This window comes from Trichomycterus rosablanca, chromosome 13, assembly GCF_030014385.1.
Source record: "Trichomycterus rosablanca isolate fTriRos1 chromosome 13, fTriRos1.hap1, whole genome shotgun sequence".
NCBI classification, from domain to species: Eukaryota; Metazoa; Chordata; class Actinopteri; order Siluriformes; family Trichomycteridae; genus Trichomycterus; species Trichomycterus rosablanca.
The window spans coordinates 38,171,394-38,186,356 of record NC_086000.1 but is presented as its reverse complement, the minus strand read 5'-3'; the positions used below and the strand labels follow the sequence as shown (position 1 = coordinate 38,186,356).

General features: G+C 45.6%; 1 protein-coding gene across 5 annotated transcripts in view; it reads right to left on the bottom strand.

Moving 5' to 3' along the window:
* Positions 1 to 14,963, bottom strand: part of birc6 (baculoviral IAP repeat containing 6) — a 145,469-nt gene that overhangs the window by 86,384 nt on the left and 44,122 nt on the right. For 4 of the 5 annotated variants that reach the window (XM_063006839.1, XM_063006842.1, XM_063006843.1 and 1 more), the window contains exons 21-34: positions 14,778 to 14,925; positions 14,256 to 14,386; positions 12,931 to 13,077; positions 12,556 to 12,743; positions 10,493 to 10,780; positions 10,271 to 10,373; positions 8,879 to 9,093; positions 8,595 to 8,803; positions 2,884 to 3,245; positions 2,567 to 2,786; positions 1,895 to 2,031; positions 886 to 1,023; positions 412 to 539; positions 184 to 315 (exon numbers count right to left, since the gene is read on the bottom strand). In XM_063006839.1, the coding sequence (XP_062862909.1) occupies positions 184 to 315; positions 412 to 539; positions 886 to 1,023; positions 1,895 to 2,031; positions 2,567 to 2,786; positions 2,884 to 3,245; positions 8,595 to 8,803; positions 8,879 to 9,093; positions 10,271 to 10,373; positions 10,493 to 10,780; positions 12,556 to 12,743; positions 12,931 to 13,077; positions 14,256 to 14,386; positions 14,778 to 14,925 (2,546 nt within the window). The remainder of the gene's footprint in view (positions 1 to 183; positions 316 to 411; positions 540 to 885; positions 1,024 to 1,894; positions 2,032 to 2,566; positions 2,787 to 2,883; positions 3,246 to 8,594; positions 8,804 to 8,878; positions 9,094 to 10,270; positions 10,374 to 10,492; positions 10,781 to 12,555; positions 12,744 to 12,930; positions 13,078 to 14,255; positions 14,387 to 14,777; positions 14,926 to 14,963) is intronic. The other variant, XM_063006840.1, reaches the window with a different exon arrangement.

Below are 14,963 nucleotides of genomic sequence, written 5' to 3'. Positions count from 1 at the left end.
GAGCTGTTCCGATGTCTTTTTATAAGCTCCCGATGCTTTGTGGGCGTCAACAAGCTTTATTTTTATTTACAGCGACCGATCCTGACCTGCCTCACAACAGACGTCCGATACCGCTGAACTTCAACACGGATGAGCAAAACCGAACGTTGTGTCGATCCCGAGGCGTGCGGCCGGACTCCTCACCTTGGACGTGGCTTGTTTGAGCTTGGCCTGCTCCACCAGCAGCTTGTAGGACGAGCCCTTGTTGCTCTGGATCTTCTCCTTCTCGATCTGCTCCACCAGAGCTTTCTGCTTGGCTTTCAGCAGATTCAGCTGCTGCAGTGAAAAGCCCAGAAGCATTTCTGATTACAAAGAGCGGTCCGACGACGTGCACAGCGGGTGCAGTACGGGGTCGGTGTGGGGCACGTGTACCTGTTTGTGGTGGACCAGCTGCTTGCGGATCTTGCGCGAGTAGAGCCGGTCCAGGCTGCTGTTTCCCTTGGTGGATCTGGTGGGGTTCTGGGACTGGAGGCTGTTGTTGATGAAGCTCCACTGGTTCCCTGTTAGAATCAGGAAAGAATTGAAGATGAGCCCTGAGGGATGTGGTGCGGTCATGGACTGATGACGTCAAGTCGAATCACTGAAAGTCGGACATAAATGGTCCGCCCCCCTATTTTTCCTCCCAATTTAGTCATAGCCGGGTCCCTCTTCCTCTGCCGGATACCCCGACGGTGTACGAGGAGGGTATATTCTCCCGACACGCCCTCCCTCAGACGCGTGTGCTCTCTTATTCGCCCGTACTTCAATGGACCGGTCACTACGCAGGGTCGAAGACCCCGCCCACTTTTCAGTCCCGTCTTATCCCCACCCAGCAGACTACCATACCCCGTGTCCGGTGGGTCCTACCTGCCGAGCTCCTCTCCCTGTCCTTGCCCACCAGGTGCTTCTTGGCTGCCGAGGCCTCGTCCTCCACGCTGGCCACGTAGTCCAGCAGCCGCGACACCAGCATCACCACCCAGCTGATCATGGGGATGTCCAACACACCTAACGACACATACGTACCACAAACGACGGTCACATACCGATCAGCCATAACATTATAACCGCCTCCCTTTTTCTACACTCACTGTCCATGTTATCAGCTCCACTTACCACATAGAAGCACTTCGTAGTACAATTACTGACTGTAGTCCATCTGTTTCTCTACATGCTTTGCTAGAACCCCCACAGGACCCCCACAGAGCAGGTATTATTTAGGTGCTGGATGATTCTCAGCATTGCAGTGACACTGACATGGCGGTGGTGTGTTAGTGTGTGTTGTGCTGGTATGAGTGGATCAGACACAGCAGCGCTGCTGGAGTTTTTAAACACCGTGTCCACTCACCGTCCACTCTATTAGACACTCCTACCTAGTCGGTCCACCTTGTAGATGTAAAGTCAGAGACGATCGCTCATCTATTGCTGCTGTTTGAGTCGCTCATCTTCTAGACCTTCATCGGTGGGCACAGGACGCTGCTCACGGGGCGCTGTCGGCTGGATGTTTTTGGTTGGTGGACAATTCTCAGTCCAGCAGTGACCAGTGAGGTGTTTAAAAACTCCAGCAGCGCTGCTGTGTCTGATCCACTCATACCAGCACAACACACACTAACACACCACCACCATGTCAGTGTCACTGCAGTGCTGAGAATCATCCACCACCTAAATAATACCTGCTCTGTGGTGGTCCTGTGGGGGTCCTGATCATTGAAGAACAGCATGAAAGGGGGTAACAAAGCATGCAGAGAAACAGATGGACTACAGTCAGTAATTGTAGAACTACAAAGTGCTTCTATATGGTAAGTGGAGCCGATAACATGGACAGTGAGTGTAGAAACAAGGAGGTGGTCATAATGTTATGGCAGGAACGTTCTGGTACCTTCGGTGCGCCGGTGCAGTGGAGCTGAAGGCTGCTGGAGAGGAGAGAGCAGAGAGTCCAGCAGGTTCAGGAGCCCCTCCAACACCCCGCTGTTACTCAGAGACCTCTGACCGATACACGACAGCAGCATGAACACCCTGGAACACAACGGGAGGGCGAAGTATACACACACTAGATGAGCAGAAGTATCCGGACGCCCCTTCTAATGACTGAACTCACGCGTTTCAGCCACACACTCAGTTTAAAAGGTGAGTTGCCGTCACAAATCCCCATAAAAATTTTCCCAAATTTTGTGTGCTGAACAGAGTGAGAGGTCTGTGATTCGTGCATTTAAAATGCTGGTTGACATTCACTAGAGGGTCAAAAATATGTGGACACCTGACCATAACCATACTGGGACGTCCCATACCAAAATTTATGTAGATAATATATAATTTGGATCAAGTCTTGGGACTGTTTCGAGGCAAATCACGCTGGAACAGAAAAGTGTGGAGAGCCGCACACTACGCACCCTAAGAATCATCCACCACTTTGCAGGCGCCTCAACCAGCCAGCAGAGGGGGTGTGAACACGTCCGATACCCCTGAACTCGAATTAAAAGAGGCGTCCACATACTTTTGGCCACACAGTGGTAGCACAGAGCTTAAACACAGGACGGAACAGGTGCGTTACCTGTCCTGGGGGAAGATGAGCAGCTGTTCCGAGTTGTAGAGCTCCTGCAGGACGTTGGAGATGAACTGACCCCACCAGCTCTCGGCTCCACACAGCTGGACCAGCAGCAGTCCGGCGTGGAGCCTGATCTGGGGCGTCCCGCTGATGCACAGCTGCTTGAAGAGCTCCTCGCACACCTGGGCCTGGAACACGCTCCTCAGTACGGCGGGAACACACTGACCTGGGGGGGGGGGGGGGGGGAGAGAGCGGGGAGTGTGAGCGGGAACAGAACCGAACACCTTCGGGATCACGCGGGGGATGAGAACGCGCGCCCTCACCGTTGTTGGCGTGCAGCAGGCTGAGCAGCGTGTCCAGCAGGTAGCGGATGGTGGTCCTCAGCTGCTCGGTGGAGGCCTGCCGGACCAGCTGCGCGAGCGGCTGATTGGGCGCGAGAGGCCGGAGCGGGCGGGGCAGCCTCGGCGAGCCCAGGGACACGCGCAGCCTCTGCACGGCCTGCGCGGCCAGGTTGAGCTGGAGCTGCAGCTGAGCGCAGTCGTGGTAGGCGGAGAAGACCCGCGAGTCCTCCTCCAGCGCTTTGTCGGGTTTGCGCAGGAAGTACTGGGCGTTGTTGGCGCTGTTCAGAGGGGGCACGTCCACGTTCTGGAGCAGCGTCTCCAGCCGGTGGCACGCCAGGTTGTACCTGTACGGTCAACATAGAAAAGGTGAGTGCGCTTCAGCTGTCAGTGGTTCTAATTCCTCACTCTATTGACGTGTGACTGTGGGAATTTGTGCCCATTCGAGCAAGCAAGCGTTTGTGAGGTCATGTTGAGTCTGGCTTGTGATCGACATTGCACTGATTTTGACTTCGACTCGTCCAATCGACTCCTAATTGTTCGATTCTAAATGATTCAGATTCCGACTCCTAATTGTTCGATTCTAAATGATTCAGATTCCGACTCCTAATTGTTCGATTCTAAATGATTCAGATTCCGACTCCTAATTGTTCGATTCTAAATGATTCAGATTCCGACTCCTAATTGTCCAATTCTAAATGATTCAGATTCTGACTCCTAATTGTTCGATTCTAAATGATTCAGATTCCGACTCCTAATTGTTCGATTCTAAATGATTCAGATTCCGACTCCTAATTGTCCAATTCTAAATGATTCAAATTCCGACTCCTAATTGTTCGATTCTAAATGATTCAGATTCCGACTCCTAATTGTCCAATTCTAAATGATTCAGATTCCAACTCCTAATTGTTCGATTCTAAATGATTCAGATTGCGACTCCTACTTATTCGATTCTAAACGATTCAGATTCCGACTCCTACTTGTTCAATTCTAAACGATTCAGATTCCGACTCCTACTTGTTCAAGTCAATTCTAAACGATTCAGATTCCGACTCCTACTTGTTCAATTTTAAATGATTCAGATTCGAACTAATTTTTATTCAATTGTAAATGATTCCGATTCCGACTCCTAATTGTTCAATTCTAAATGATTCAGATTCCGACTCCTACTTGTTCGATTCTAAATGATTCAGATTCCGACTCCTACTTGTTCGATTCTAAATGATTCAGATTGCGACTCCTACTTGTTCGATTCTAAATGATTCAGATTGCGACTCCTACTTATTCGATTCTAAACGATTCAGATTCCGACTCCTACTTGTTCAAGTCAATTCTAAATGATTCAGATTCCGACTCCTACTTGTTCGATTCTAAATGATTCAGATTGCGACTCCTACTTGTTCGATTCTAAATGATTCAGATTGCGACTCCTACTTATTCAATTCTAAATTATTCAGATTCCGACTCCTACTTGTTCAATTCTAAATGATTCAGATTGCGACTCCTACTTGTTCAATTCTAAACGATTCAGATTCCGACTCCTACTTGTTCAAGTCAATTCTAAATGATTCAGATTCCGACTCCTACTTGTTCAATTCTAAATGATTCAGATTGCAACTCCTACTTATTCAATTCTAAATGATTTAGATTTGAACTAATTTTTATTCAATTTTAAATGATTCAGATTCCGACTCCTACTTATTCAATTGTAAATGATTCCGACTCCTAGATATTTCATTCTAAATTATTCAGATTCCGACTCCTACTTATTCAATTGTAAATGATTCAGATTGCGACTCCCACTTATTCAATTCTAAATGATTCAAATGCCGATTACTACTTATTCAATTCTGACTGATTCCGATTCAGAAAGTGAATCAGACTATGACTGACTCAACTAATTCTATCTGATTTAGGTTCTGACTCCCACATATCCAAATCAAACTGATTCACATTTTGACCGCTCCAATTTTAATTGATTCAGATCCTGACTCCTACTTATTCAATTCTAAATGATTCAGATTCTGACTCCTCCTTATTCAATTCTAAATGATTCAGATTCCGACTCCTACTTATTCAATTCTAAATGATTCAGATTCTGACTCCTACTTATTCAATTCTAAATGATTCAGATTCTGACTCCTACTTATTCAATTCTAAATGATTCAGATTCCGACTCCTACTTATTCAATTCTAAATGATTCAGATTCTGACTCCTACTTGTTCAATTCTAAATGATTCAGATTCCGACTCCTACTTATTCAATTCTAAATGATTCAGATTCCGACTCCTACTTATTCAATTCTAAATGATTCAGATTCTGACTCCTACTTATTCAATTCTAAATGATTCAGATTCCGACTCCTACTTATTCAATTCTAAATGATTCAGATTCTGACTCCTACTTATTCAATTCTAAATGATTCAGATTCTGACTCCTACTTATTCAATTCTAAATGATTCAGATTCCGACTCCTACTTATTCAATTCTAAATGATTCAGATTCTGACTCCTACTTGTTCAATTCTAAATGATTCAGATTCCGACTCCTACTTATTCAATTCTAAATGATTCAGATTCTGACTCCTACTTGTTCAATTTTAAATGATTCAGATTCTGACTCCTACTTATTCAATTCTAAATGATTCAGATTCTGACTCCTACTTGTTCAATTCTAAATTATTCAGATTCCGACTCCTACTTATTCAATTCTAAATGATTCAGATTCTGACTCCTACTTGTTCAATTTTAAATGATTCAGATTCTGACTCCTACTTATTCAATTCTAAATGATTCAGATTCTGACTCCTACTTGTTCAATTCTAAATTATTCAGATTCCGACTCCTACTTATTCAATTCTAAATTATTCAGATTCTGACTCCTACTTATCCAATTCTAAATTATTCAGATTCCGACTCCTACTTGTTCAATTCTAAATTATTCAGATTCCGACTCCTACTTATTCAATTCTAAATGATTCAGATTCTGACTCCTACTTATCCAATTCTAAATTATTCAGATTCCGACTCCTACTTATTCAATTCTAAATGATTCAGATTCTGACTCCTACTTATTCAATTCTAAATGATTCAGATTCCGACTCCTACTTATTCAATTCTAAATGATTCAGATTGCGACTCCTACTTATTCAATTCTAAATTATTCAGATTCTGACTCCTACTTGTTCAACTCTAAATGATTCAGATTCTGACTCCTACTTATTCAATTCTAAATGATTCAGATTCTGACTCCTACTTATTCAATTCTAAATGATTCAGATTCCGACTCCTACTTATTCAATTCTAAATGATTCAGATTCTGACTCCTACTTATTCAATTCTAAATGATTCAGATTCTGACTCCTACTTATTCAATTCTAAATGATTCAGATTCCGACTCCTACTTATTCAATTCTAAATTATTCAGATTCTGACTCCTACTTGTTCAATTCTAAATGATTCAGATTCCGACTCCTACTTATTCAATTCTAAATGATTCAGATTCTGACTCCTACTTATTCAATTCTAAATGATTCAGATTCTGACTCCTACTTGTTCAATTCTAAATTATTCAGATTCCGACTCCTACTTGTTCAACTCTAAATGATTCAGATTCTGACTCCTACTTATCCAATTCTAAATGATTCAGATTCTGACTCCTACTTATTCAATTCTAAATGATTCAGATTCTAACTCATTTTTATTCAATTCTAAATGATTCAGAATCCGACTCCTACTTGTTCAATTCTAAATGATTCAGACTCCTAGCTAATTCTAAATGATTCCGACTCCTACTTAATTCTAAATGATTCAGATTCCGACTCCTACTTATTCAATTCTAAATGACTCCGATTCTGACTCGTACTTATTTAATGCTAAATGATTCAGATTCCTACTTATTCAATTCTAAATGATTCAGATTCCGACTCCTACTTATTCAATTCTAAATGATTCAGATTCCGACTCCTACTTGTTCAATTCTAAATGATTCAGATTCCGACTCCTACTTATTCAATTCTAAATGATTCAGATTCCGACTCCTACTTATTCAATTCTAAATGATACAGATTCTTACTCATACTTGTTCAATTCTAAATGATTCAGATTCCGACTCCTACTTATTCAATTCTAAATGATTCAGACTCCTACTTATTCAATTCTAAATGATTCAGATTCTTACTCCTACTTGTTCAATTCTGACTGATTCAGATTCTGATTCCTACTTTCTCAGTTCTAATTGATTCAGATTCTGACTCCTACTTATTCAATTCCTAATGATTCCGATTCCGACTCCCACTTATCCAATTCTAAATGATTCCGATTCAGAAAGTGAATCAGACTATGACTGACTCAACTAATTCTATCTGATTTAGGTTCTGACTCCCACATATCCAAATCAAACTGATTCACATTTTGACCGCTCCAATTTTAATTGATTCAGATCCTGACTCGGCTAATTAAAATCGAATCGACTCATCCAATTCTAACAGATTCAGATCTCAACTTGTCTAACCTAATTCCAGTTGTTTCATTCTGATTCGTTCAATCCTAACTGATTCAAATTCCGACTCTGGATTCTGAATCAGTTCAAATTGAACAAGTCTGACATGAATCAATTACGACTGGACAAGTCGGAGACGTTTTAATCAGATGAGTTGGAATTTGAATCAATTCTAATCGGACGAGTCAAATTCGGAAACTGAATCATTAGAATTGGACGAGTCAGAATTGGATTCTAAAATCGATTAAAAGCTGACGAGTCAATTCTGACTCGACAAATTCGAACAGATTCAGATTCCGACTCGGCTCATTGGAACTGAATCAGACTACGACTACGTCCGATTCTGACTGATTCAGTTCCGACTTGTCGAGATTCTGGCTCGTTTAATTTGAACTGATTCAGACTCATCCTGTTCTAATTCATTCAGAATACGATTCTGACACGTCTCAACTTTAACTGAATCAGATTCCAACACAATCTTTCCCGATTACTGATTAGATTACGATTCTAATATTCTGATAAATTCAGATTCTGACTCGGCTTAGCGGAACTGAATCAGACTACGACTCTGACTTGTCTTAATTCTAACCGATTCAAATTCCGACTTGACAAATTCTATGAAATTCAGAGGCCAACTTTAATTGAATCAAATTCCAACACAACCTTTCCCGATTATTGATGAGGTTAATATTCCGTTTCTGATTCAGACCTGAATCAATTAGAACTGGACAAGTCAGAGACGTTTCAATCAGATGAGTCGAAATTTGATTCAATTAAAATTGGACTCTATTGGAATCTATTAGAATTTGTCAAGTTGAAGCGCCAATCTATTAGAACCGGACGATTCAGAATTGGATTCTAATAGATTCAGACTCCGACTCAGCTCACTGGAATTGAATCAGACTACGACTACGGACTTCGTCCAGTTCCGACTTGTCTAAAGCTGACCGATTCAGATTCTGACTCGTTCAATTCGAACTGATTCCGACTCGGACTCATCCTATTCTAATTCATTCAGAATATGATTCTGAATCATCCAACTCTTAACTGAATCAGATTCCGACACAATCCTCCCCAATTATTAATAAGATTAATTTTCTGTTTCTGATTCGGACTCCTCCGATATAAATTCTTACTCTGATTGACTCGTGAGTCAGATTAAGATCCGTGTGCTGATTCTAAACTGGATTCTGACCTGCACTGGATGTCCTCCTGCAGGGCCACCATCATGGCGAGGTGCTGCTCCAGCTCGGGCTGGCTGAAGCTCTCGCCCTCGGCCCTCAGCGGGTCGTTCATCAGCTTCAGCTCGCTCTCCCACGGCAGGATGTAGGTGTGGCCGTAGTAAAAGCCCAGCGGAATCTTGGCGCGGGCGTTGGTGCTGCCGTAGCGCCCGATCACGGTGATCTGAAGAGAGGTGAGAGTGAGAAGATAGTCCGTCCACACACGCGCACACACGCACACACGGGGCGTCAGACCCACCTTCATGAACCTGCAGACGGGTGGAGGCAGCAGGTCGTGGAGGATCAGCGAGTGTGTGCTGATGTCCGTAGCCACCACCAGCCTGCGTCCGTCCACCTCCTCGCCCAGGGTCCAGATATCGATGGACAGAGAGGCCAGGTCGCCACACGTAGGAATCAGGGCGTCGGTCAGCAACACGGGCCGCCCGAAATCCAGCGTCACGAAGCGCCGGGCACCTGCACACAGTTTTATATTGCTGAAAGTTCGGATATGCTCAGTCGGACCTCTGCTGGCCGGAGGAGCACACTACACCCTCCACCAGACAGTAGGGGTCACTGTTGCCCCTCCGGTGTCATTACATTACATTAGCACCATTTAGCGGACGTTCTTATCCAAATCGACTTACTGCACTCTGGGTTAAGAGCCTTGCTCAAGGGCCCAAAAGCGGCGAAACCTAGGCAGTATTGGGGCTTGAACCAGTGACCTTTCGATTATTAGTCCAGTACCTTAACGGCTAGACTACATCTGCCCTCATTTAAATCAGTGGCACCGCTGCACACAGTTCGGACATCCTCGGTTCCTCTGTGCACCCTGGGGACCTCTGCTGGCCGGAGGAGCACACTACACCCTCTGCATTCCTCCACCAGACACTAGGGGTCACTGTTGCCCCTCCTGACCCTCTGTCTATGGGACACGGAGTCATTACATTACAGATGCGCCATTTAGGAGACACTTTTATCCAAATCGACTTACAGTACTGTGACAGTATACTGTCCAAGCTATTTAGGGGTTAAGGGCCTTGCTCAGGGGCCCAACGGTGCCATGGTGGGGCTTGAACTTGTGACCTTTTGATTACTAGTCCAGTACTTTAACCTCTGAGCTAAAACTGCACTCAGAATTTACATTTGCAGCATTTATCCAAAGTGACTACAGTTATGACGGATATAATCTGAGCAATTGAGTGTTAAGGGCCTCCCCTCAGGGGCCCGATCGCGGGCAGGGGTGGGGTTTGAACCAGCAACCTTCTGATTACTAGTCCAATGCCTTCACCGCTGAGCTACCACTCACGTTGCGATGGTGAGCCAGAAGTAAGCGGACACCTGACCTGGCATAGTAACCGTGCTGGACTAGTAATCAGAAGGTTGCCGGTTCAAGCCCCACCACTGCGCCAAGTTGCCCCAGTTGGGCCCCTGAGCGAGGCCCTTGGTGGTCAATTGCTCAAATCATATTCAGTTGTAATTGTAAGTCGCTTTGGAAAATGTAAATGTATATGAACAAGACATTCCGGCTCACAATCGTTATTCCAATTCATCCCAAACGTCTGGAATTAGTTTAATACCGTAGATCTGCACAGTACCGGGTTCCAGTCCGGATTTTTGGAGGTTGAGGAGTGCGAGAGAAGACGATACGAACCTGAGTGCATGCGCTCGATGATGATGGACTGCTGAGGAGGAGGCTGGAGGAAGTGGGAGGCCTGAGAAATAGCCAGCGCCAATCCGCTGCCCATCGGGTTCGGCTAGAAAGAAACAAGCAGAACCACTTACACACTTACACACCCGACCAGCTTACGGAACGGAACGTCAGTCTGAGTGTGTGTGTGTGTGTGTGTGTGTGTGTGTGTGTATATATACTCACCGCTTTGGTTCTGTGCGCGTTCTTGCTGTGCGCCGAGGGCTGCGGGGGGTCCATGATGTTATTGGGGAAGAGCTGGGCCAGCTCGGCCCCGATGGCGGCGCTCACGGCCTCGTTGGGCGGCGTGAGAGGGGGCGTCATGAACAGCGGCGTGGTTTTGGGCGTGGGGGGGATCACGTCGCTCGGGTGGATGAAGAAGCCGGGCGCTCCGGACGAGTTCGACACCACGGAGCCGTGGGCCTGCACCGCCACCGACGACGTCTGGTGGAGCTTCGCCTCCAGTTTGGCCTTCTGCTCCACACACACACACACACACACACACACACACACACACACACACACACACATCGTTAGGAGACTGGCTGGAGGAACACAGAGAGTATAGTGTGTTCCTCCTTTTCTGGTGAGATTCTTGGGAACAATGGGAAATCGGATATGATTAAACTGGGAGAAGAGTGGTAATGGGGATGTTAAGATACAGCCAGAGGTGGAGAGAGTACTAAAATATTGTACTCAGGTAAAAGTACTATTACTTTAATGATTTTTTACTTAAGTGCGAGTAAAATTACTAGTCTAAAAATCTACTCAAGTAAAAAGTAACTCATTTAAAATGTACTCAGAGTAAACGTTACTGAGTTAGTTGTTTAACAGAAGTTGATATAGATGAATGATACAGCAGAGCACTCTACACACAGCTCACCAGCCATGCAGCATATCAGCAGTTCATGTGTGGATTTAACCTCTACACACCTAACACACTGCAACTGCTCTTATCAATTCAAAACAGCATTATTTCTGTTTATCCTCAATAACAGGGGTAGGCGGTTAGGGTCGCACCTATAAAAAATATATCGGGTCTTACACCGTCATAGGAACATGATCAACATCAAAAACAAACCAGCAGAATCTCACAATCACATTTATGCTCCGTTTTACTTAAATAAATACTCAAAAATAAATGAACATAAAAAAATCTCAATATTTCATAATGCTTTGCTATCGTTGCAAAATGAAAGCCAACCGTGAACAGCAGCACCGCGACCCAGATCAGTCACACAGCAGCAGAAAATCATGACCACTTATCTGCTTACCTGATCTATATCCGTGTGTTGTTCCATTAGGGATATAATCCACTTTATATAAGAGCATCTTGTATGTTTCCAGAATATATAAAACCATACACACCTGTTTTATCCACCTAACTAATGAAAACTAGATTTATTCTCTCGGCTTTCCCGGTAAAAAGCTTAAATTGGTGATTCGTTCACTAAACTGTCATTTATAGAACGACCAATGAAGAAAGAGATTGAAATTCCGCCCAGAATGTGAATTCTGAAGCTCTGATTGGTTTATACATCTGAATCTCTTCACCAGATGAACCGATTCATGGAGTCGTTTATGCACAACATCATGATGAAACGGAGTGAGTCGGTTCTGACTCGTTAACTCAGTGATTCGGTTCGCAAGCCCGACACTAAAGCACACAAATGCGTAAATGCTCAGCGGGCCGGGTCAAACAGCCTAACGGGGCCGGTTTAATGTCGAGTTTTAGCGAATTACAATTCTTAACACAAAACATACTTAAGTAAAAGTAAAATTACAGGTTGTAAAATCTTATTTAAAAAGTACAAGTACACAAAATTACAGTAACGCGGGTAAATGTAACTCGTTACTTTCCACCTCTGGATACAGCAATCCAATACACAAGCTCTTGAGTTCGAATCTCAGGGGTGCTACCAACCTGGGAGGGCAACCAGCAGACACAATTTGCCATGTCTGATCAACGGGCAGTTGTAGCCTAGTGGTTAAAGTATTGTATTTGTAATCGAAAGGTTGCTGTTTCAAGCCCCACCTCCGCCAGGCTGCCACTGTTGGGCCCTTGAGCGAGGCCCTTCACCCTCAATTGCTTAGACTGTATACCGTCACACTACTGTAAGTCACTTTAAATAAAAGCGTCCGCTAAATGTAAACGAAGGAGGGTGGAGTGTGATGAATGGTGGTGGGATTCACATGAAGCATAGCGTGCCTCTCCAGTGTGTGAGTGTGTGTGTGTGTGTGTGTCTGACCTGTTGCTGAAGCTTGAGCAGTTGTTGCTGCTTCTCCTGCAGAACCTGCAGCTGCTGTTCCGCAGACACCATGGCGTGTGAGAGCGACTGCAGCGCCACCTGCGCCGCCGAGCTCAGCGCCGTGGAGGCCTCGCCCACCGCGCCCCCGGACAGCCCGGCCACCGTCGGGGTCACACCGAACGTGCTCACTGAAACGGAAGGAGGCGATGACACTCGGTAACGTTCAAACCCAGCAGTGCGGTCGTCAGTATCAGTACCCGCGCCCTACGAGACCACGCGTCCTTTAAACGTATCCGCATCCCTCATGTAGCAGTGACCGGGTGTGGGGTGTGAGCGATGTGGGCGGGGGGTAGTAAAGAAAGAAGATATATCTACCGGTGAACATACTGGCATCATCCCTCTCAACCCTGGTGCCGTCGCTGGTGGAGACGCAGGTGAAGTGCAGGGGTTCCACCTCCAGCAGGCCGGTCAGAGACGTGAAGCTTCCTTCTGCTGCCCCGCAACCGCTGACCTTCCCGTTACCTACACATCCAAAGAGCGACATTAGATACCTACAAAGTACCATTCTGTACCACTGTACACAAAACGACAGACCTTTAGGAGGAACTAGAACACGGACTATGAGCCTGGCCTTCTCGTCCAACGTCGACGCCGGACCTTGTTGTGAATAAATGGGTACAAAAAGCCTTCCTACAAGAGTGGAGGCTGTTATGGGTGCTCGAGTAGTGTTGATGCTTGTGCGTGTGTGTCGGCGCTCAGGTGAGTAGGTGTGTGTGTGTGTGTGTCGGTGCTCATGTGAGTGTCAGTGCTTGTATTTTGTGTGTGTCTGTAATGATGTGTCTGTGCTTATGTATGTGTGTGTCAGTGCTCGTGTTTTTGTGAGTGTGTCAGTGCTCAGGTGTGTGTTTGTGTGTCTGTGCTCATATACTGTATATGTGTGTCAGTGCTCAGGTGTGTGTTTATGTGTCTGTGCTCATATATATGTGTGTCTGCTCAGGTGAGTGTGTTTGTGTGTCAGTGCTCAGGTGTGTGTGTGTGTGTGTCAGTGCTCAGGTGTGTGTGTGTGTGTGTGTGTCAGTGCTCAGGTGTGTGTTTATGGGTCTGTGCTCATATATATGTGTGTCTGCTCAGGTGAGTGTGTTTGTGCGTATCAGTGCTCAGGTGTGTGCTGGTGCTCGAGTGTGTGTGTGTCAGTGCTCAGGTGAGTATGTGTGTGTGTGTCAGTGCTAATGTGGGTCAGTGTTCAGGTGTGTGTGTGTCAGTGCTCAGGTGTGTGCTGGTGCTCGAGTGTGTGTGTCAGTGCTCAGGTGAGTATGTGTGTGTGTGTCAGTGCTAATGTGGGTCAGTGTTCAGGTGTGTGTGTGTGTGTCAGTGCTTAGGTGCAAAAAAAAAATGTAATGGAATGTAGGCGGGTGTCTACATACTTTTGACTATACTCAACAATACTATTAAAAAGAAAGCATTCTGGCTTGTTTACATTGCTCCGGCCAATCACGATACAGACCACGCCCACTTACAGCACTTCATTTCATCATTTGCTCCTGCAGTCCACCTGGTTCACCACTAGGGACACTTCATCTAAATTCCCCATCAGCACTCAGGCTCATTACAGGCAAAGAGCAGCACCGTACGCAGGGTAAAGCGTTCCATAACGCTCGTTCACTTCAATCGTAAAGCGATGCGCTGACGTGCGAACGCACCTGAGAGAATGTCGGACAGGTCGATCTCGTCCGACTGGACGCCGATGCTGCTGTAGGTGTTCTTACAGGAGGAGCCGCTCACCTCCAGGTCGAACAGGACCGGGTCGAAGGGGGAACCGTACAGCCCGTACCTGAACGCGCCGCGACAGGCCGGTCACGTGAGGAGAAATTAAACAGGAAAGCATGAACACGTGTGTTTTTTTTCATCGTATAGTGTGTCGCAGGTGCAGCAGTGTTGTTGGGATTCTTAAGTACCGGCCTGTGTATAAGGAACACACACCCTAGACACGGAACATCTTATAAGTGGACTCGTTCTGATCACATGATGGATGCTATCGGCTTCATATTTCGGGGGTTTAAACATCCCAACAACACTGCTGCACCTGCTACACTTATCCCGTAACACCCCACATTACTATGTCATTATCACACTGAGATATATTATTAACAACAGATGGACTACAGGTGGTGATTGTATGCGTTATGTGTGTATTGCTCATCACGTCTGGTGCGTGTGCTGACCTGGTCTGTAACAGCGCCTCCAGTGGAGTGAGACGCTCCTGGAGCTGTCGCGAGGCGGCCGTTAGCAGAGACGCGCAGGCCGTGCTGCAGCTAGCGAGATCCTCGTCCTTCACGTAGTTCAGCAGCACGAAGTACCAGTACACTGATCCTGAAACCACACACGGAGAGGGTTAGGGTGGGCTGTGG